Source organism: Hyalella azteca, unplaced genomic scaffold, assembly GCF_000764305.2.
Source record: "Hyalella azteca isolate HAZT.00-mixed unplaced genomic scaffold, Hazt_2.0.2 contig16986, whole genome shotgun sequence".
NCBI classification, from domain to species: Eukaryota; Metazoa; Arthropoda; class Malacostraca; order Amphipoda; family Hyalellidae; genus Hyalella; species Hyalella azteca.
Genome location: NW_025946789.1, coordinates 251,390 through 274,585, shown reverse-complemented (window position 1 = coordinate 274,585; position 23,196 = coordinate 251,390). Strand labels below are relative to the sequence as shown.

General features: G+C 40.2%; 1 protein-coding gene across 1 annotated transcript in view; it reads right to left on the bottom strand.

Annotated features, from left to right (window-relative positions):
* Positions 1–5,939, bottom strand: part of LOC108672946 (cytoplasmic dynein 2 intermediate chain 2) — a gene marked incomplete in the record, with an annotated part of 10,793 nt that extends 4,854 nt beyond the window's left edge. The window contains 7 exon segments of the mRNA XM_047885121.1: positions 577–748; positions 890–1,085; positions 3,299–3,422; positions 4,097–4,221; positions 4,423–4,522; positions 4,865–4,943; positions 5,700–5,939. Coding sequence (XP_047741077.1) covers positions 577–748; positions 890–1,085; positions 3,299–3,422; positions 4,097–4,221; positions 4,423–4,522; positions 4,865–4,943; positions 5,700–5,758 — 855 coding nt within the window.
* Positions 5,940–23,196: the final 17,257 nt, after the last annotated feature.

Sequence of the window (23,196 nt, the reverse complement as noted above, 5' to 3'; positions counted from 1 at the left end):
GTGCTAGAGTGGGCGGAACATGATGAGGGGTGGTGCTAGAGTGGGTGGAGCAGGAGGAGGGGTGGTGCTAGAGTGGGCGGAGCAGGAGGAGGGGTGGTGCTAGAGTGGACGAAGCAAGATGAGTGGTGGTGCTAGAGTGAGTGGAGCAAGATGAGGGGTGGTGCTAGAGTGAGTGGAGCAAGATGAGGGGTGGTGCTAAAGTTGGTGAAGCAGGAGGAGGGGTGATGCTAGAGTGGGTGAAGCAGGAGGAGGGGTGGTGCTAGAGTGGGTGAAGCAGGAAAAGGGGGCTGAGGGCTGATGCTAGTGAAGGGCTGATGCTAGTGAAGGGGTGATGCTAGTGAAGGGGTGATGCTAGTGAAGGGGTGATGCTAGTGCAGGGGTGATGCTAGAGAAGGGTTGATACTAGAGAAGGGGCTCAAAACTTTGCCTATAGTTAATATCAAGGTTTACTTCATATTTTTCACAATGCAATATAAATTCTACATTTATATAGCTCCATCTTTCCTAGGTCATGTTGCAGGCACCTATAGTGTAATGTACCGCATCTCCACTAAACAAAAACCATTCAATTGTCACCTGCTTGAGGGTAGTGCAGAGCAGAAGGCTCCCCCCTTCTACAGCAGCAACAAAAACGCTCGGGTCTTCAGAGTTGAAAGAGAAAGACGTGATGCCCACGCCGCCCTCAGGAGACCTGCTGTTGATACCAGGGCGGTGACCGCGGGGAAGGTCTTCTTCAGTTATGATGAATCTGTTGAATTAGAAAATTAGTAACTGTGATATTGTATAAATAAATGAATAACAAATAAAATAAAAATCACTGTGCATATTCCTACAAAAATGAATCAATTTTTGTTGCGGCAGAAACTATGAACTCAAGCAGTTTACTAACGCAGACTCAAGCGTCATGGCTTGCTTGGCATAATTGAGTGACCAGCAGAGAACGTGACCGCCCTGCGTGGCAGCCGCCAGGGCACTGACGTGGTTGCCATACCACGCCAGGCACGACACGCCGCTGCCCCCACAGAAGCTCGTCATGACGGGCGCCACGCTCTCGCTGTCAGACAGGTCGTACACGTTCACTTCCCCTGGGGCACAACATAAAATTTTCATGAATATATGATATTTATTAGGCTGGTGTGACATGGGCTAAATGGCACGTTATCATAATAAAGTAATCAAATAAATGATAATGTTGTACAAGCTCATTTGAGGTGCAGCTAAACGTAACTGTTTACACACGTGAGACCGATGAGCAGAGAATTCGTTGGTTTATATTATCAGGGAGTGGAACTTTTCTTCAGTTGACGGTAGATAAAAAGGCAAGTTTCAGGAAGTAGTTTTCCTTTATTAACGACGTTTCGAATGCAACAAACATTCATTTTCAAGTTAGAAGAAGCATTAAACATTGAAATTTTGGTGGAAATAAGTACATAATATAAGTAAATAAGATACAACAGTAAAATTTTTTGGACCAAAAATTACTCGGAAAATTCCCTCAGAGTTCAGACAAATCCGGTAGTCAGAAAACAGACAGCTGGAGTCCAATCTGTAGAGATGAGGGGTTCAGCTATCGCCGGTCGGTTGTTGTCGGGCCACTGCATGATCACGATGCTGGTGAGGACCTTCAGCACAATGCGAGTGACGGTCTGGTTGTAAGCTTGTCTCGCGTGGTTCACCTGCCCTCCAGTTTGAAGGTAGCTATTCTCTGGTCATCGGTCGCACGTGTGTAAAGAGGTAAATCCTGCCATCTAATAATAATTTCTAAACGTAACTATATACAGGGTGTACCAGAATTAACTGACCCTTTTAATTTGTTAATAAATAAAAAACTAAGAACGTTATGAAGTTGAAACTTGTTTTATTTAAAAGAAGAACATTTTTATGGTAATATTGTATCCTAGTTTTCAAATATAATATCTTTTAAATGCCCACCACAATTGTTTTGACAAAATAGGGCTCTTCTCTTTGTTGTTTTCATAACCTTCATTAGTGTTTCTGGCGAGAGTGCAAATTTTTGATATCCGCAACTTTTCGATGAAGAGATTTAATTGTGTTTTTTGAAGGATCCTTGTTTTGAAATGGATCCTGTAATCACGTTGAACTTCTGTTATTGACATCGTTATTGACTGTAGCGATAATTTTCGTTCTTTCTTCTTTGCTGTAGCGAATCATGATGAAAATTTAAGGCTTGATAATTAAACACAAATTTAGCAAGCTATACAGGATAATGACGTAACTATGATACAATATTACCATNGTTAAGTTTGTGTACTTACATTCATTAAAATACGATTTTTCAAGTGTACGAATATTTATTTCCCCCCCACTGTAAATAAGAAGCACATTTCAAGTTTCTGCATCTAATTTTGGTTATTTGGAAACCAATAATTGCAAGTTCCTTTAATTCCAGAAGAAAATATAAGGATTCCATGGTGCCGCAGCAGGGCTGTCAGATAGCATTTCTTTTCAACCAGATTTTTTAATGGCCATTTTCATATACCGGTAACTCGTTTACAGTCAGCAATAATTTAGTTTCTATATATATGGGTACCTGTAACATTTTTATAGGCTGTGAATAAAAAGGCTCATTTCTACTAGATAACTATAAAATTATTATATTTCTATTATAATCAGCGGTTTAAAAACTCACATTCTTTCTCATTTAGCAGGCCTTAATGGGCATGTTACCCTTCTTACTACTGTTTTCAGCATATATAGAAATCTAATAAATTTTACTCCATCACTTATCATCCATAACCTTGAAAAATTTATTATCCCAGGGAGGTAATTTAGCCCTAATTTAGTGCTTCTGCTTGAAATCCATCACTTTCCATAACCTTGAAAAATTTATTATCCCAGGGAGGTAATTTGGCCCAAATTTAGTGCTTCTGCTTGAAATCCATCACTTTCCATAACCTTGAAAAATTAATAACCCATGGAGGTAATTTAGACCTAATTTAGGGCTTCTGCTTGAAATCCATCACTTTCCGTAACCTTGAAAAATTAATAACCCATGGAGGTAATTTAGACCTAATTTAGGGCTTCTGCTTGAAATCCATCACTTTCCGTAACCTTGAAAAATTAATAACCCATGGAGGTAATTTAGACCTAATTTAGGGCTTCTGCTTGAAATCCATCACTTTCCGTAACCTTGAAAAATTAATAACCCATGGAGGTAATTTAGACCTAATTTAGGGCTTCTGCTTGAAATCCATCACTTTCCGTAACCTTGAAAAATTAATAACCCATGGAGGTACATAATTTGGACCTAATTTAAGGCTTCTGCTTCAAATCCTGCACCTGTTGAGGTTCCACAGAGCAACAGCTGAGCGATGCTTGCACCAAGTGTCATGAGTGTCAGCTCCGTACGCCACAGCGACCACCGCCCCAGTGCTGCTCCATGATAACCCAGTCACAACACCCTCAAGATGAACAATAAAAACATTACAATTGCATAAATTTACACGATAACTACCTGGTATACAAATAACATACTTTACCATACATTAAGTAAACTTTTGAATTCATTATTGGTATGATTATATTATTAGAATTAAACATCCCAGCCAAAAAAAAACTTTGAATTTTTACCTAAAAGAATTAAATAGTTTTTGAAAACTTTATCACATGATTTCTTAAAGCAATTTTGCATCCCATAAACTCCCTGAGTGACTAATGTGTCACAAAACTAAAGTGTGTCAGCATATGAATTGCACAACTCAAACATTCTGATGTTTTTGCTGGGAACTTAATTAATTAAGAATAAAACATGGTTGTGATTATTTCTTCCATTGCTCTCTTCCTATACAAGGATTAACATGACAATGGAAAAAAATATATGTGCATGTACACAGCCACAAAAAATTAATATATATTAATAAAAAGAAAGTGCCAAATATGCAGTTGATACTGTAGATTCATCTACTCAGAATAGATGAAATCTCACTTGAAATCATACAAAACTCTTGTACACTTATACTTCAAAACCTCCTGTGCAGTAATGTCAAAGTTCTTGAATGAAGAAATTTCAGTGAATTTAGATTCAAAATCCAGATCAATAGCTGAGCAGAATGTAAATTTTTTTATAGATATATACCTGAGCAAAAAGCCCTGGCCAGCGGAGGGTGTGGAGCAGTGCAGTCCCATGGTCTTCTTCTTCATTAATGCCATTGTAGCTATCAAAGGCAACACTGCGGTTCTGTTTCTCAAGTTCTTCCAACACTGTAAAATTACTTGTCAAATTTAGTGCTTTTCTACAACAAATACGTACCCTACTGGTTGATACATATATTTCACAAAGATTAAATACATGAACAAAGAAGACACTGCAAGACTCAAGTTATGATATTATCACAAATACTTCAGATTTCTAAGAAATAAACTTTTCAGAATATTTGAACAAGAAGTTGTAAATATTTCAACCTTTAGGAGTGATTCTTCGTAAGAAATCAAGAAGTGAAGATTCATCAACAGAAGATGAACCAACTGCTGGAGGAATAATGGCATCTGTCTGCACAGCAGCCTGGTGGAGAAAGTTTTTTCTTTTTTACGAGTTGCAATATCATTGTCAAGTGGGTTATAGAGACTAAATTCATTAAAAAAACTTCAGAAATTTTACCAAAATTCTACTACAGTAAAGATTACAGGATACATTGGATTTACTCGCATACAAAATGTCTTTAAACAAGAAACAGGAAACTTTTTCATAAATTCAGCAATAACAATAATCAGATCATACCTATTTCTAATAAAATAAAATGATTTGTAAAAAAGATAAAGGAGAGCAAATAACCAATGATCAATCATTTCAGACTAGTCATCAATATAAATAACCAAGACTATGACTTTCAAACAAGCAACTTACATTCTCGGCTTGCAGCACTTGGCATTCATTCTCCGTTGTGCTTATCTCATCTGTCTGGGTGCTGCTTACAGTCAACTGCCTATATAAAATATAGTAAATATCAATCATATGTGCTTCAATTCATGATAAAATAAAATCATACAAAAATAAAATGATAATTCCATAGATATGATAATTAAACATTGTTACAAATGCGTTTCAAAAAACTATAGCTTAATCTTAAGCATGTTGTACAATAATAAATCAAGCTTTATAATTTGCTCAGTTCAAAAGTAATAGATGAGGTACAAAAAAAAAATATTATTTCATATTGTTAAAACCAATATATTTTTACATGATGCTCTTTCACTCCAATTTAGAATACGGTACATTTGAACAGTAATAAATGAGGTGAAATTTTATTAAACAAAATGAAAATGTATCATCATAATGAATAGAATAGGTGGCTACATTATTAATGAAACCTTTAACTGCCCAACTGAAAAAAAGGCTGAAGCCAACCAAGAAAAAGATTAAAGGATACAGGCTTGGAATAGTGCTACTTTTTTCAAATATTTCAGCTCCAAAGCTGCAATTTGCAAATCTTAAAGTTTCAACACCACAACTTGAGCTATCACACCACCATTGGAGCTAAAAAATATCTGTGGGATGAATTCGTATCTCGTTAGCAGAGGTTCATGATTAAGCTGCAAAATTCTGAAATGATTGCAAAAATTTGTTAACTTTGGAGCTTCAAGGTTTCAGTAATGAAAAGGAATTTCCCCACCTAACCTATGTTATGCCAGGTATACATGTGCAATAGTGCCTAGCACTACTTTCAGCACACTTCACTTACTGATTGGTTTTCCATGTAGATGGGAATCCCACCGATTTATTTAGATGAGGACTGAACATTATTTTCAGCAAAGAATCAGTCAATTTATGACTGATAAATAGTAAAAAGTTAAAATGAGGTCCAAAACCCCACAAAAAATATCATTGTGCTGAATCAGCCTCTGAGTAATTTATTTTAGACTTTGGTGGGCTCTGCAAACCTGTTAAGAGTAACAGTTGGGTTTGGTTAAGAACAACTTTCATATTGCCAGGCCAAATCAACAATCAAGCAATGTGAGCTATGTGAAAGAAATGTGATATACTTATGTGATTACTTGACTAGGATGAGGAGCATCACCAACAAAGGTATTGGTGCACCTTTCCTGCACTCTCCTGGTTGTATGAGCTTAATTTGGCTGTTTGGACATGTAGGGAAATTAAAATTTTTCAACTAGTTTTGGTAAACAGGTTGATAGTAGGTATAGATGCTGTGAAGGTGAGTGGAGAGCGTAGAAAGAGGGCTGGAAGAAACTTATACCATCAAACGGGGTAAGAAGAGACAATTTTGAGCGTTTTTCGACAAAAACTTCTTACCATGAAACATTTCAGAAATGAAGTTGGGCTCATTTTAAAGGTGTTTGCATCTCCAAAAATTCCATATGCCATTCATAAGGTACAAGACGCAGAAGAGAAGCGTCCCGAATTACCACTGGAAATTGAGTAATAATTCAGGATACTTAAAAATGATACTTAATTTAAAATGTTTGGAGCATGCAGAGTGTACTCAACCATTACTAACAATACTGTCAACCAGGGCTACTCGGGACAGTCTTGAGCGTTTTTTTTTTTTTGTTAATAACTGTTAATAGCTTCTTACAATGAAACATTTCATAAACAAGTTTAGGCTCATTTTATAGCTCTTTGCGAGGGCTATCGAATGGCACCGTCAAAAAAATTACATATGCTATTTGTAAGGTGCCAGAAGCAAAAAAAAAAAATTGTCCACTCAGGACACTCACAATAAAACTTAATTTTAAAACTTTTACAGCATGCAAAAAGTACTCTGAAGTCCTCCTCTTTCATTGTAGATGATGTAGAGGTAAAATAAATGACATTTTCCGTGATTTTTACTGGGTTTTCCTTCATTGATATGATATTACCATAAACATTAATTACCGTCAACTGGGGTGACTTCGGCCCCGATTTTTTATTTTGTTTTGCAAACAAAAACGGGGTCGTAAACGCCGGGGTCATAAACGCCAGGGTTGTAAACAAGGTCATAAACGTCAGAGTGACTTTGGCCATCATTTATGACCCCGCTTTGGCCATCATTATGAACAGGGCAGAATCCCCCAGTTGACGGTACCATATTATTAATGGGATATTACTGTATTATTTATGCAATATTACCATATCCATGAACATGCCATTGAGCATTTACAACAACCTTGTTCACTGCAAGCTTTATATCAGCAGCCTTATAGCATTTTTTCTGTATCTGTAAGCTTACAGGACGGCTTGTAATTTGTGTGACAATAAGTGAACTTTTTTTTGCTCAGCGAGTTAAATGTAATCAATATTCTTTGTTTTTAATCAATTTTTTTCTTAACTGGAGCCTTTGCTAACTGAGGTTCTACTGTAAATGCGCTTTTGGGGGTGTCTGGAGTAGCCCCGCCCTGCGGAAATGACCGCCATTTTTTTGGAATGAGATAGGCAAAATCTGTCAATTACGTTTACAAGCCGACACCTGGGTGCAACTTCTATGTAAGTAAAATTTTTTAATACAGTGAATATTTTTTTACTACAGACCTTAGCAGAAGTAACTTTTCAAAATATCGTTTTTCACCATTTTTTTCAGGAATTTTTCAAAGCTAGTGAATATAGTATTTTTGAACTTCCTTTATAGGTACTACATAGATAGGAAAAATGTTGATATTTACATCACTATATTTAGTTTTGCAATATTCCAATTAGTTTTGCTACTAAAACAGTTTTACGCCATGTCGGAGGACTGTCCTGAGTTACCCCGCCCGTCCCGAGTATCCCCGGTTGACAGTACTGTCACTAAGTAGCCCCGGTTGATGTTACCGTCACTAAAACATTCCTTTCTGTTTCAGGTATGTTTTTCATGATTTTTTTTCATAGTAAATTCACTTAACCCAATTGAAATGGTGTGAAATTACAAGCCGTCCTGTAAGCTTACAGATACAGAAAAAATGCTTTAAGGCTGCTGATATGAAGCTTGCAGTGGACAAGGTATTTGAAATGCTCAATGGCCTGTTCATGGATACGGTAATATTGCATCAATAATACGGTAATGAATGTATATGGTAATATCATATCAATAAAGGAAAAAAAGTAAAAATCACAGAAAATCTCATTTATTCTACCTCTACATCATCTACAATGAAAGAGGAGGACTTCAGAGTACTGTTAGTAATGGATGAGTACACTCTGCATGCTTCAAATGTTTTAAAATTAAGTTTTATTCCCAGTGTCCCGAGTAGCCCCATTCGACGGGGCTACTCGTGCTACTCTTTTTTTTTTCTTCTGGCACCTTACAAATAGCATATGGAATTTTTTTGGAGAAGCCATGCAATAGCTCTTGCAAAGAGCTTTGAAATGAGCCTAAACTTGTTTATAAAATGTTTCAATGTAAGAACTTATGAATGAAAAACGTTCAAAATCGTCCCGAGTAGCCCTGGTTGATGGTACTCCAAAGTCCTCCTCTTCCTTTGTAGATGATGTAGATGTAGAATAAATGACATTTTTGTGATTTGTACTTGTTTTTCCTTTATTGATATAACTATATCCATGGACATGCCATTGAGCATTGACAACGACCTTGTCCACTGCAAGCTCCAAATCAGCAGCCATCTAGCATTTCTTCTTCACCTGGAAGTCTACAGGATGGCTTGTAATTTTGCACCATTTAAATTTGGATCAAGTGAATTCACTATAATAAAAAATTATCTTAAAAAACATATCTTAAAAAGAAAAAAATATTTTAGGGACTGACATCATATTTTTTGAAAAAATAAATCATAGTTTAGGTCAATTACTTTTTATCCTAGTTGCCCGGTGCATAATTCTATCTATGGCATTCCATGCACAATTTTGTGATGCATTAATTTTTTGTTAGTGTCACGTTGTGATGTCATTAGTGACCATTGTGTCACCTTCTGTGATGTCACTATTTGCGGGTCACCGCGTATATAAGCTCGGTAAGCCGACTGCCAGTCAGTCTTAAAAGAGTCCCAGGCAGACAGCCTTCAGCTGCAGCTATGCAGCAAACTCTAGACGAACTCACATCGTCTTAGACTCCGGCACTAGCAGCCAACACGCAGTGTCGTTATACTCTATCTCCAAAATTACTGCACATACTGTGCTTGATCCTGTAACTTCTATCTAGTGCATCCCATGAACCTATCTTTAATAACTATGCTTAGATACACATCTTGTTATTATCCTTCCCTGGCCAATGAAGTTATTCGGACAATTATAAACGAACCAAAACCCCTCAGGTTTTTCTACTATTGATTAGTAGATCAGACAAATCCTCCAGATCTGACAGCAAGCAAAATTTTTTACCAAGCTAGGTAAATGTAATCAAAATTTTATGTTGTTGATTTTTGTTAACTGGAGCCTTTGCTAATCAAAGTTCTACTGCAAATGCATTTTTAGAGGCATTAATTATTACCCTGGGTGGTGTCCCTTATTACCCCATCTTGCAAAAAATGGCAACCATTTTATTTTTGGATTGAGCTATGCAAATTTTGTTGATCATGTTTTTAAGCCAACACCAGTGTGCAACTCTTTTGCAAGTACAATTTTTTAATATGGCGAATATTTTTTTGCTACAGACCTTAGAAGTACTTTTCCGAAATCTCACTTTTCACACTTTCTTCAGAGACTTTTAGAGGTAGCAAATGTATGATTTCTTAACTTGCTTTATGCTACATAGATAGGAAATCTTTTGAATTTGATGCCACTATTTTTACTTTTGCAATATTTTGATTAGTTTAGCTGCTACAAGATTTCTACAAAATGATGGAGGACTGTCCTGATTTACTCCGCCCATCCCTTATTACCCGGTTTGATGGGATATCCAAGTTATCAGTTTTGGTACAAAGGGCAATAATCTTCAACATAAGCTCAACAATTTTGGTTATAGTGAGACCCAGTAAAGTAGAAGTTGCAGAGTCATGGGTTTGTGTTTCAGTGGTCACAGTATTGGCAGCCTGAGGTTGTGTAGGTTTAAATTTTTGAGCCTAGATTCTCAATTCAGCAGTAGGAGTAGGAGATAGAGGAGACTGAGAGAAATTTGTACCAGAACTTGAGGCATCAGTTGCTGAACATCTTTTTGAGATGACTGCTTTACTGTCTTCAAGGCATCTTGACCAGAGACTCTCTGCTCAAACCTGGTTCTCTCCACGGCCTGGGCCTCCTTCATGAATCTACATCTCCCATAGTTAACAGTGTGCTGGCCACCACAGTTGCAACAGAGGAGATTGCCTTGCACCAACTGCCAAACAGTCTTTCACATTGTGGGCACCACTGCATGCAACACAGCATGGAGCATTCTCGCAACTAAAATGAATTAATGACATTGTGGTGAAATCTTTGACATTTAAAATACTGCTAAGGCTTGGCAATGTAGGGGTTACTTGGAACAGGCATAGAATATATCTACTTGGTGAACCACAACTGGATTTTTTGAGCCATGGTTCTATGGATTTGACAGCTGTGATTCCATTTCTTTGAGCCGTGATTCCATTTCTTTGAGCCGTGATTCCATTTCTTTGAGCCGTGATTCCATTTCTTTGAACTGTGATTTCATTTCTTCCAGCCATGAATGCCATATCTTGGCAATAAAGAGTCATATACAAGCCACAAACTTATTTACGAAGTCCTGTGCAACTGTTGTTACCGGTGTCTCAACACATGTGAGACGAACTCATTGCCTACTTGGTCTAACTTATTGGTAACAAAGAATGAGTTAGACTAATATGATGATTAAAGATTTAAAAGGAAAATGAAATGCAAATACTAATTTTAATAACTATAGGGATCTAGTACAGTAAAAATGACAGAATAAAGGAGAATGTTTACCATGATCAACTGAAGCTGAACTAAAAATGACGCCAAGTAAAAATGCACATGGGCCAATGAGCAAAAATGCACACATAATATGATTCTACTATCAAGTTAGTTAGGAGGTTTATAGGGAGCGTTGGACATCAATTTATCCAGCACCACACTTTAGAATAGCTTTTGACATTAGATCATCAATTGCTGATCAAGCACTGAGCTGAAAAGAATAAGAAGAATTTTAGTTGGAGTAATCAAATAGGTAAACACTTCAAAATAAAACATATGCAGTAACCCAAATATGAGGGACAAGAGGGTGTGCTACAAGATAGCCTAAACCACCCCTGCAACTGAACAAGTGATAATGCAATCTGACCGCTCTGATGTGGCCGCAACTATGTGATCTTCAACAAAATGTTTTGGGTTGTCTCATTACCATTATATTCTGCAGCATATTTAGGCGGCAGCATTGAAGTACTGTGGAATGTAGATTGCTGAAGTTAGAAATTTCATGAAATGATTTTTGCAAAGTACAAACTTCAATTTTTTCAATCAAATAAAAATACATGACATTAGAGCCATGAGATTTCATAACTATTGAAATTATATGATATTAGAGAGCTCTGCAATATTACAGAAAAAAGTAGGACTTTTTATGACCTGACTTGGAAGCATTGATACCCAACTTCCCAAGGTAAAGGAATCTTGGAATTGTGCTTGTGAAGTTGTGTTGAATCACTTGAATGTGACTTTAAACCCTGATGTATTTGATTTATCTTTCCCTCTCAGAATTCTGTCTGCAGTGGCACTGCTGTGTCCAGCCAGAACCAGAGCCCCAGCAAGTGCAAGCCTGCAAGGTCTCACTTGACCTGATAGAGATTGAGGACAAGTCAACATCTGATAGACACGTGATAGAACACGCAATGATCGCAATCAAGACCGCAGTAGTGGGCGGAAGCCGGAAGCAAAGGTAATAAAAGGTCTAGCAACCTTGACGGCTTGAGCAAAGCCCCCAGTAGCTGATGAGCACTCACCAATGTAGCGTGTTTGTAGAGTTCTCCGACCTTACGGTTGATGCCATTGCCATTTGCCGTAACTTCTAGTCTTATACCTCTGTATCGTAAACTCTGTATTACCACCCTGTATACAAGATACATTATCTGGACTGATGTGTCTTATTTATCCCTCACTACCTTAGTCAACATAGGTTACTAACCCAATCCTCAGGTAGAGCTTAATATAAAGAGCTAAATTTCAATGTCTCGAGTGCAACCTCGGACAGATGATCTTCCAGCCTCAAACTTTTGCTCCACAGTCCAGAGTCCACACTCCTATTTATACTATTAATGTTGACTATTCAGTTATATATATTTGAGATTTGCGCAGTCGGACACAGAGTAAAGTAACTCACGTCCGTCTTCAACCGTGGCTGTAAGTGGAGTCTCGCCATGCAAGTCTTGCAGCTCTTAAGTGGAGTCTCGCCAAACGTCTTTTTTTTTTTAGTTATTCTTATAGGAGCACTGGAGACTAGTCCATATAGCCCCTTGCCTAAACTGGGTTTAATTGGTACCTAACAGTCTAACACCTCTGAAAGTGAAAATCTGGAACAGAGAGAGAACACACACACACGAAAAAAAAGAAAAAAAAAAGAAAAAAAATTAACTGACAAATAATAAGGATAAAATAGGTAAAATTAATGAAATTACTGTTAAGTTTATTTAACGGGAAAAAAAAAATTACAGGGAATGCTGAAGTTATGAATGTAGATTAATGTTATGAAAAGTTAAGTAGAGTAATGAAAAAATAAGTAAATAAATAAACAAAATTAAATAAAATAATAATAAAATAAAATTAAAATAAAAATAAAACAAAAACCAAAAATAATAATAATAATGTTAAAAAAACATATATATTTATAATAATAATGTTAAAAAAACATATATATTTATAATAATAATACAATAAAATACATTATGGAACAAAAGAACAATTAAATATAAAATGCAGTAAGTTAACGTAGCGTGGATGGCAAACCCGTTGAAGAGAACAAGACACGGCAGAGCCGCAAAGCATATCTATATACACCTGCATCTTTATCTATACAGCATATCATATCTATACCTATACTTACACACGGGCCCCCCCAGAGAGGCGGCCCAACAACCAACTCAACTTGCCAAAAAAAAAAAAAAAAAAATTCAANTGCCTGCTCTGCCAAAAGGTGAGTCTGCCAGGGCCTTGCTCAGAGTCAAATCATTCGAGAAAAATTTGTCTACTGGATGGGTATCTGCAACTGGCTCAATGATAATGACTTTTCCATATTGGTTAGGAGCAGCAGGCTCTGTCTCATGGATGGGTTTGACACCCACAGGGTCTCCAAAGTTAGTGATATTTTTAGTACCAGCATTTCTTTGGGCAGGAGTCAACAGGCTCTCACCCTCAGCCTCAGGTACCTCAGACTCAGAGTCTGAGTCAGGGTTGGTGATAGAAGTTTTAGTGCCAGCAGTTCTTTGGGCAGGAGTCAAGAGGCTCTCACCTTCAGATTCCCCTGAGTCAAGTGGGAGCTGACTAGGTCCACTGAGACAGGTAAAACCCTCAAAGTTTCCAATTCCAGGATCACCAAGCCTATCACCAGAACTGGCCTCCTCTACATCTTCCAAGACTGGCAATGGCAGTTCACCCAGTTGGTCAGCTAATGTTGGCATGTTGGAGGTTTTGGAATCGGAAATGCACATCGAGCTGTTCGGCGCTGGCAGTGAACCATCTCCATCAGCAACTGGCAATGATTGGCTATGAGGGTCTTCCTGTGAATGCTTTGGTTGTTTACGGGAGGTTTTCTGTAGCGTTGATGATGCAGTCGCAGAAGAGCCGGTGTCCCCGTCTGAATCAGACATAGACGAACTGCCCCCCTTACGCCGCTTCTGCCGACGCACCGGCATCGTTTAGATAAATAAGGAGCTTCTAGCCTCAAGCTTTTGCTCCACACACCTATCAATAATTACAATATCAAATATTCAACTATATTTATGTGATTTTCACAGTCGGGCACAGAGCACAGTAACTTACGTCCGTCTCGAGCCGAAGTTTAAACCGGAATCAGCTCGCCAAACGTCTTGCAGCTCTTTCTATGTACCGGTTGCTATGGCAACCAGAAACTCTGTCCGGTACTGCTGATGATGGGAGCGCAGCCGTGGGTAACAAAATTGACTCGTAAACAGGCCTTGGGTCCAACGCCAAGCATCAGCATGCAATATCTACACATAGCCTCATATCAATTAGCTGTGGGTAACTCCGGCTAACAGTAAATCCGCTTTGCACAACACAGCCACTGCTTCACAGCGCCGGAGCACAATTGGCCGTAGCGCAACAGGCCCTACTGCAACAGGTGGCGCAGTTTAGGTTAGGTTACGTTTGGCGTAGCTGTTGCGGTAGGGCCTGTTACGCCCCGGCCAGTTGTGCTCCGATCTGTATGCGCTCCGGCCTGTGACTGAACGGCGCTGGTGTGGTGGGCGCTTTGTGTCAAAAGCCGTGAAGATGCCCGGCTGCGTTATGCTCGGGAAGGTATATGAATCGCACTGTGGACTTCGGCTATGCTGACCTCTAGCTATCCGCCCCAGATGATGGTATATCATGGTTGAACTAGCATTAGGTTGACTTATCAGAAGCCCATTTTTTGGGGCGGATAGCTAGAGGTCAGCATAGCCCAAGTCCACATTGCGATTCATATACCTTCCCGAGCGTAACGCAGCCGCCAGCCGGGCATCTTCACGGCTTTCGACACATAGCGCCCACCACAACAGCGCCGTTCAGTCACAGGCACTGGTTCACGGCGCAGGAACACAACTGGTGGCATGGTGGCCCAGTGGTTAAGTGGCATGGTGGCCCAGTGGTTAAAGTTCATAGTAACAAGATTGGCGCAGAGAGGTGCGGGTTCGATCCCAGCTCTGTGCGCCAGTTTCTGGTCAGAATCGGCAAGGAGGCCGGGCGGTTAAGCACAGCAGAATTGTAGCAGTGAGTTGTGCGTTCGAGACCACATCAAGCTGTGAATGTTCTGCGATGTTAAGAATCGGCGACAGGCCTGCGGCCTAATAAACACTGAAACCGCTATTTATTTATTTATTTATTAACTGGCCGGAGCGCAACAGGCCCTACCGCAGCAGGCTACTCCTAACGTAACCTAACCTGCGCTTGTTGCGCTCCGGCCAGTTGTGCTCCGGCGCTGGGAAGCAGTGTCTGTGTTGTGCAAAGCGGATTTACTGTTAGCCGGAGTTATCTACAGCTCATTGATCTGAGGCTTTGTGTAGATATTGCATGCTGATTGATGGCGTTGGGCCCAGGGCCTGTTTACGAGTCAATTTTGTTACCCACGGCTGCGCTCCCCATTTTTGCGGACGTAGTTCGTTGTTCGCCTGTGACGTCAGTGATCTCAGTGACGTCACGGGCATTAACCAATCACCGAAATGCGATCAAACCAGTCGACCAATCCGTCATGGGAATGACGGGTTTGTTTACGTTTCTCGATCTACGTGACGTAACAAGAAAGCTGAACTGATAGACAGAACTTCTCGTGGGTCAACTTTACATAGTTCAACGATGGTATTATATTGTGGTGATGTAGTCCGGTTTTAGGTGGCTTAAATCATGGTTGAACTAGTATAAGGTTGACCCATGAGAAGCTAATTTTTGCGGATTTAGTTCGTTGTTCACCTTTGACATCACTGATCACAGCGACGTCACGGGATTAACCAATCACCGAAATGCGATCAAACAAGTCAACCAATCCGTCATGGGAATGACTAGATTGTCTACATTTCTCGATCTCAGTGACGTAGCAAGAAAGCTAAACTGAAAGGCGAAAATCCTCGTGGGTCAACCTTATATAGCAGGGTGGCCCAGTGGTTAAAAGTTCAGAGTACCAAGATTGGCGCAGAGAGGCGCGGGTTCGATCCCAGCTCTGTGCGTCAATTTCTGGTCAGAATCGGCGAGGAGGCCGATGGGGCTGTGGATGTTCCACGATGTTAAGAAGCGGCGACAGGCCTATGGCCTAATAAACGCTGAAACCGCTATATCTTATGTAGTTCAATCATGTCCAAAGGGCACTTGTTGCACCTGGATTCCTCAAATGATCTTCAACGGGTTACTTAGTTGTTTCCAGGCAGTCTTGACGTGCTTTCAGATTATTCAGACGTCATGTACTCGTGATGTGTGCAACCGTTGCTTTTACAATGGCAAAATGGGTGTTCCGTGTAAAGTCTCCTCCACCCAGCAGGTCCTGCACTGTGAGGGGGCTAACCCCTTGGGTTCCACTGTAGGAAATTTCTCACCGTTTATTGAATTTAAACTCTTTAAACTGAATTTAGTTATAAGTTATGTTGGGGTAATGTTAAGATTAGTTTACGGTAAGTTTACTTGAACATTTAGTACGCTTAGAATTGGGAAGCGGTCAAAAAAGAAAAAGAGCGAGCAGAGACTTATAGATTATAGTCAAGGTTGGTGAGACTCTTGTGAGGAACCTTTTACCTTATAAGTGCCTATCGACGCCGTCATACTGCTCATCGACGTCGTTCAAAATCAACCCATAAGTCAAATTCTCAATTACCTTCTTTGAACTTTGCTATATCTTTACCTCATTTTGGTGTGCCCGAGTTTCTTCCATTTTGTTAAGTTGCTTACTGCTATGGGTTAATTTCCTTTTGTATTCTTCAGTTATAAATTATTTCGAACTATTAAGCTCAATTATATATAACATTTAAATTTCAACCTGACTAAACCTAAAATCTGACGGCATTGACATAAGCTGTATAATATTACAAGCTTGCGCCGCCACCTTATTACTTTACCTTCTTTCAAGGCAATCCTTCAACTTTATGTTACGATTTCCTACTGAAATATCCATCTCAATCTAACTTCATCTTAATTCAAGGATGGCCCAGTGAAAGTGGTTACAGTTCAGAGTGCCAAGATTGAAGCAGAGAGGTGCGGGTTCGATCCCAGTTCTGTGCGCCAGCTTCTGAGGCCGGGCGGTTAAGCACTGCAGAATTTGTACCAGTGAGTTGTGAGTTAGAGACTGCAACAAGCTGTGAATGTTCGGATATGTTAAGAATCGGTGACAGGCCTTTGGCCTAATAAACGCTGAAACCGCTATTATTTGTTCTTCTAAAAGTGCTTAACCACACTGAGAGCCAACAATAAAGTAAGGTGTGTAGCTGTTGTAATGTAACGTGATTTAAAATCTTATTGTTTATATTAATAATTTAGAATTATTGAACTGTGCTGCTAATTATCTTATTGCAACTTATTCATCCCATCTTCATTATCTTGCAGTATCAACCCAACTTCGACCTCGCTGTTGGAGATTCTTTGATCTATTCTTTGACGCTGATGACGGTCTAGTCATGGCGCGCACCTTGCTGAACCCAATTACCGACTTCCTCATTTGCGTAGGCAACACCATGGCACCAAGAAATCATAATGAACTAGTAGCTTTAACTCAAGATCGGCTACGGTGAAGATTTGCATAAAGATTTGCGATATCTAATGAAATCTTATCGATATCTTGGAGTTTGTGTCGACAGGGAGCTAAAATTTTATAGGCATATTGAAACGCAAGTTAATACATCCAATAAACTGCTTGGTTTGATCAGACGCTCCTACGAGTACCTAGATATAGAAATGATGAAGCTGTTGTTCACCTCTGTCGTGCGCCCAAACCTAGAGTTTGGAAACGTTGTGAGTCACTGACATGTGGAACAGCCTCCCTGAAGATATTGTTGACGCTCCGAGTATGAACGCGTTCAAGAACAGACTAGACAAGGCCATGCATGAGCATATGTTTAGTCTTAAAATGCCTCGTACCCTACGGAACAACTGATATCTAGAAGCTACTTTAAATCTACCGTCCGTACGGCCAGTCTAGTCAAGAAAAGTACAAGAATCGGCGATAGGCCTATCCAGGCCTATTCTTTAATGCCGAAGATACTATACTATACTATACTATATCTAATCGTATAATCGATATCTAATCCCTTTCACCTACGTTTGTGTGAAATTCTTCATACTACAGCACATTCAAGTATTCTTCGGGCTTCAAGTTGTAGTCCACAATTAAGAAGGAAGTGTTCAATGGTGTCCTCCACGTTGCAGTAGTCACACATTGTAGAGGGTGACATAAAAAATCAATACAGATGGGCACCCAGGCCTGCAGGGTCAAGGCGGAGACGGGCCAGGCTGACGGCAGCTATATGAGTCGGGGCAACCACCCATGGAACAGGGGACATTTTGCTACGTATTGTGGTCATGTGGACACCCTTTCCGGTTGCCCTTACATCGGTTGTGCAAGAGTCTTACCAGCCCTGATACCAAATGAGCCCTGCTAGAGATGAAAGTTTGCAAGTCTGAGTCTTTCAAAGTCTGAGCGAAGTCCAGACGGTCACTTGTGAACGATGCGAAGATCTCATTTGTATCAGCTGTTTGAAGTTGAGCTCTAAGGAGTATTCATTTCTCTAGAAATTTAAATTGCTTCATTGGTTTTGCCGTGATTGCGAAAAACCAACTCTTGGTGCTCAAAAAAGAGAGGAGTCGGTGGAAGAGCACGGCAATGCGTCGAAATTGTTTAATGATGTAGTAAACTCCTTGAGTGAGATGGTGCGCTTGCTGAGTGACAAACTGAGCTCGCTATGCAATGAGCTGACTGAATTGAAGGTTCAGCTAAAGAATACGGAAGAAATGGAAGTAAAGAACAATACAGCTGATTTATCTGAAGTCGCTAGCGAAAGCTCATGTGAATTACTTGATAGAAAACGTAGGAAGGCCAACTTGGTTTGGTTTGGGATTCCCGAAAGTACCGCATCTGAAGCAGAGGACCGAGTGATGGATGACACGGAATTTGTTGTAGATTGCTGCAGCAAGATACTCAACACATCGATTGATGTTACATCGTGCAAGAGGCTACGCTCGAAGGATGCTGCTGCCAACACCTTCAGACCTCTGCTGGTGACTATAAAGGGTTCTGCTCAGTTCTGGAGCGTGCTAAAAAAACGAGAAAGCTTGGATAATTCGCAGATTAGCGGTCAGTTTTTGTAATGAAAGATTCCACCCTTTTGGAGAGGGCGTTTTTTGCAAAAAGTGGCAGGAGAGAATCAGTCGGAAAGGCACGGAAAATCAGGTCAATCACTTCCAAGCTGTCAAGACAACACCGGTTGCTCACTGACAGTCAGAGGAGATGGAGGACAAGTAATTAGTAGGAATGATGTCCGTAGATCAAGGCCTGTAAATAATTTAGGAAGTAACCGCATACATAGAAGTGAAAGTGCACAAAAAGTTTTAAAATGTTTTTACACGAACTCGGATTCCGTTTTGAACAAAAAAGTGAACTGTTAACTGTGATCGCAAACGAGTGTATAGACATTATTTGTATTACAGAAGCACTCCCTAAAAATCACGGGGGAAAATTGTACCTGTTGAATTTCAGCTGCCAGGTTTTGATTGTTTTCATAGCTTAAATGAAGAGCAGTGCAGTGGAGGTGTAGCTCTGTGGGTTAGAGCCTCTTATGGGGCCCAGCAAGTTAAGTTATCTGCAGAGCATCAATCAGCTAGAGAATCAGTGTGGCGCGAACTTACTCTAAAAGGCAAAGATAGCCTCCTCATAGGGGCATTTATAGATCATCTAACAGCTCCTCTGATAACAATAAAGTACTAAACAGCCTTTTACCGAGCATGTTATTTAGCAGGTCGCATACGTTGATTGTTAGTGACTCTAACCAACCAGAAATAGACTACGTAGATGAATTTTCTCCAAGAGATGGGAATCACCCAGCATTCCTGTTCTTGGAGTCTATGCGAGACTCATTTTTAATCCAGAACATGGCCAAGCCAACCCATTTTATAGATAAACAGACCCCAAATTTTCTAGATCTTGTTTTTACTAGTGAAGAATCAATGATAGATGAGCTTCGCCACGAGGCTCCGTTGGGCAAAAGCCACCACCAATCATTGTTTTTCAATATTAAGTGTTGTGCAGAAAAGATGCTTCGGAAGCGTGAACGTTTGAACTTTGCGAAAGGCGACTATGATAAACTCCGTGAAGCGGTGAAAGCGGCGAATATTTCGGACTGTATTAAGGACATGAATGTGGCTGCTTCGTGGTCGTTTCTCAATGACACGGTTATGTCTGCAGTTGATGCCTGTGTACCCAAGATTATGCTTGGAGGAGTCAAAAAGTCACTCCTAGTGGACGAAGAGTGCAGTTCAGGCTCAGCGAAAGACCAAGAAAGAAGCCTACAAGCGTTATCTACGAACTCGCAGCGATTCTGATTATAACCTGTATGCAAGAGCTCGAAATCAAGCTGAAAAAGTTTGTCGCACTGCAATGAAAAACTTCGAAAAAAAATATTGCTAAAAATGCAAAAAATAATCGGAAAGCCTTCTTTTTGTACGCTATTTCGAAGTGTAAGTCAAAGGACGGTATATCTGATTTGAAAGTAGACCAACGAAAGATTTCCTCTGATGAGGGCGAGGCTAACGTTCTTAATCAGTTCTTCAGCTGTGTGTTCACAGATGAGGACTTGAACAGTATTCCAGATATTGAGGAGCGCCCAGTCGGCTCGAAGTTAGCAGGTTGTAAAATACACGAAAAAGAGGTTCTCAAGCGCCTGGTAGCTCTAAATCCACACAAGTCATGTGGACCAGACGGCTTCCATACCAGATAGCTCAAAGAATTAACAACCGTTCTGGCCGGCCCATTGACAGTATTTTTTAAAAAAACCTTGAACAAAGGAACTTTGCCTTCCGTCTGGAAAGAAGCTCAAGTAACACCATTGTTCAAAAAAGGTGACAAAAGCAGCCCCGGCAACTATCGCCTTGTCAGTCTGACAAGAGTTGTTGGTAAGCTAATGGAATCTGTTATGAGTGATAGGATTATCGATCACTTGACTGCTCACCATCTCCTATCAGATTGTCAACATGGTTTTATTGCCGGTAGATCCTGCACCACTAACTTATTATCTAAGTTGAACGATTGGACTTGCCTGCTGGACGAAAGGGAGCCAGTGGATGCATTGTATAATTAAAATAAATATTTAATTTTATTATTTTGTACCTCGATATTGCCAAAGCATTTGACAGTGTTACGCATGAGCGGCTGTTGCGTAAAGTGAAGTCTTTGGAAATTGAGGGAAACGTACTCCAATGGATCAGAGATTTTCTAGTAGGTAGACGACAACGTGTCAGTATTAGCGGAACCGTGTCAGACTGGGCATCAGTGGGCAGAGGCGTGCCACAATGAAGCGTTCTTTGGGCCTATTTTGTTAGTTGTTTTTATAAACGACCTGCCAGAAGCAGTGTCCAGCGTGTGCTCCATGTATGCCGACGACACAAAAGTTTATAGTACAGTGAAGGATGCATCAAATAAAGTGCAATTGCAAGATTATCTTGACAGTTTAGTTAACTGGGCTGATACGTGCCAGCTGCGGTTTTATGTTGACAAGTGTGAAGTACTTCACCTCGGGAAGAAAAATAAACAACAAGATTATACAGAGTGAGGAGACATGGTTGCAGCGATAGAGTAATGACTGAAAAGTCTAGTGTGGAAAAAGATCTCGGAGTTTATGTCGACAAGGAGCTGAAAATTTCTAAGCGTGTTGAAACGCAAGCTAACACATTCAACAAAATTCTTGGACTAATCAGACGCTCATACGAGTTCCTAGATGCAGAAGCGATGAAGCAGTTGTTTGTTGCCGTCGTACGCCCAAGTATAGAGTTTGAAAACGTTGTGTGGTCAACGAGATTTGAAAAGGACAAAAATTTAATAGAGAATGTTCAAAGACGGGCAACAAGGATAATTCCAGGCTTGAAGGGCAAGTCCACTGAAGAATGGTTAAAGATTATGAAGCTTCCAAGCCTCAGTTATCGACGTCTGCGTGAGGACCTCATTGAAGTATACAAGTATACTCATGGTTTATACAAGGTCCCCGAAGGATTACTAGAACTTAAAACAAGAACCAACACCAGGGGCCACAACTATAAACTAAAAAACTGCGCTGCAACTTCTCCACGCGACAACATTTCTTCTCGCTTCGAATCACCGATATGTGGAGCAGCCTCCCTGAAGATATTATTGACGCTCCGAGTATGAACGCGTTCAAGAACAGACTAGACAAGGCCATCAGGAGCATATGTTTAGTCTGAAAATGCCTCGTATCCTGCGGAACAACCGAACGGAACAACTGAAATCTAGAAACGATTTTAAATCTGCCGTCCGTTGAAAAGAATTTATCAATAGGCCCAGTCTATTCAAGAAAAGTACAAGAATCGGCGACAGGCATATCCAGGCCTATTCTTCAATGCCGCAGATACTATACTATTCTATACTATACTATACTAATGGAGGTTGAATTCATCAGATTTTAAGATCGCATCTACACCCAGATGATGAAGTTTCTTAAGCAAATCATATGTTCTTGACCCTATCACAGCGAAGGACTTAATTGAAAAATGAACGGAGTTGCAGAAAATGTCCAATTTGTGTGTCCCTTGCATTGCGTACTAGGTATAAGAATAGATCATTCCGTCCATAATAGAAGCAAGGATTTCTCTAAGGGTGGATAGCTAGAGGTCAGTATAGCCCAAGTCCTCAGTGCATTTCATATACCTTCCCGAGCGTAACGCAGCTGGGCATCTTCACGGCTTTCGACACAGCGCACACCACAACAGCGCCGTTCAGTCACAGGCACTGGTTCACAGTGCCGGAGCACAACTGGCCGGAGCGCAACAGGCCCTACCGCAACAGCTACTCCTAACCTAACCTAACCTGCGCCGCCTGTTGCGGTAGGGCCTGTTGCGCTCCGGCCAGTTGTGCTCCGGCCAGTTATGCTCCGGCGCTGTGAAGCAGTGGCTATGTTGTGCAAAGCGGATTTACTGTTAGCCGGAGTTACCCACAGCTCATTGATCTGAGGCTATGTGTACATATTGCATGCTGATGGTTGGTGTTGGGCCCAGGGCCTGTTTACGAGTCAATTTTGTTACCCACGGCTGCGCTCCCATCTCTGAAGGCTAACATGCTCAACCAATTAATTAGTCACAAGCTGTCGACCTGTTTGGAAGAAGACACAGATAGATGCATGTGTTGATACTCCTGATCTTGAGAGGCTGGAACTTTACTTCCATTTCTTCTAGATGCTGGCACTGCAAAAAAAAAAGATGATGGCCTCCTAGTATTTCCTTATGAACCATATACTTTCATGAACATATAATGGTTCTTAAAGTTCTTCAAGTAAATGCTAATAGGTTGTTTACACCAATCAAGTGTTGAAAGAGAACACATCACTTGTTGCTGGGATTATACCGACTGGGATAGACCCGCTTCCGATACATTTGTTTTTGTTCCAAAATTCAAAATACAGCATTGCTGCATAATTCTCTGATTCACGATA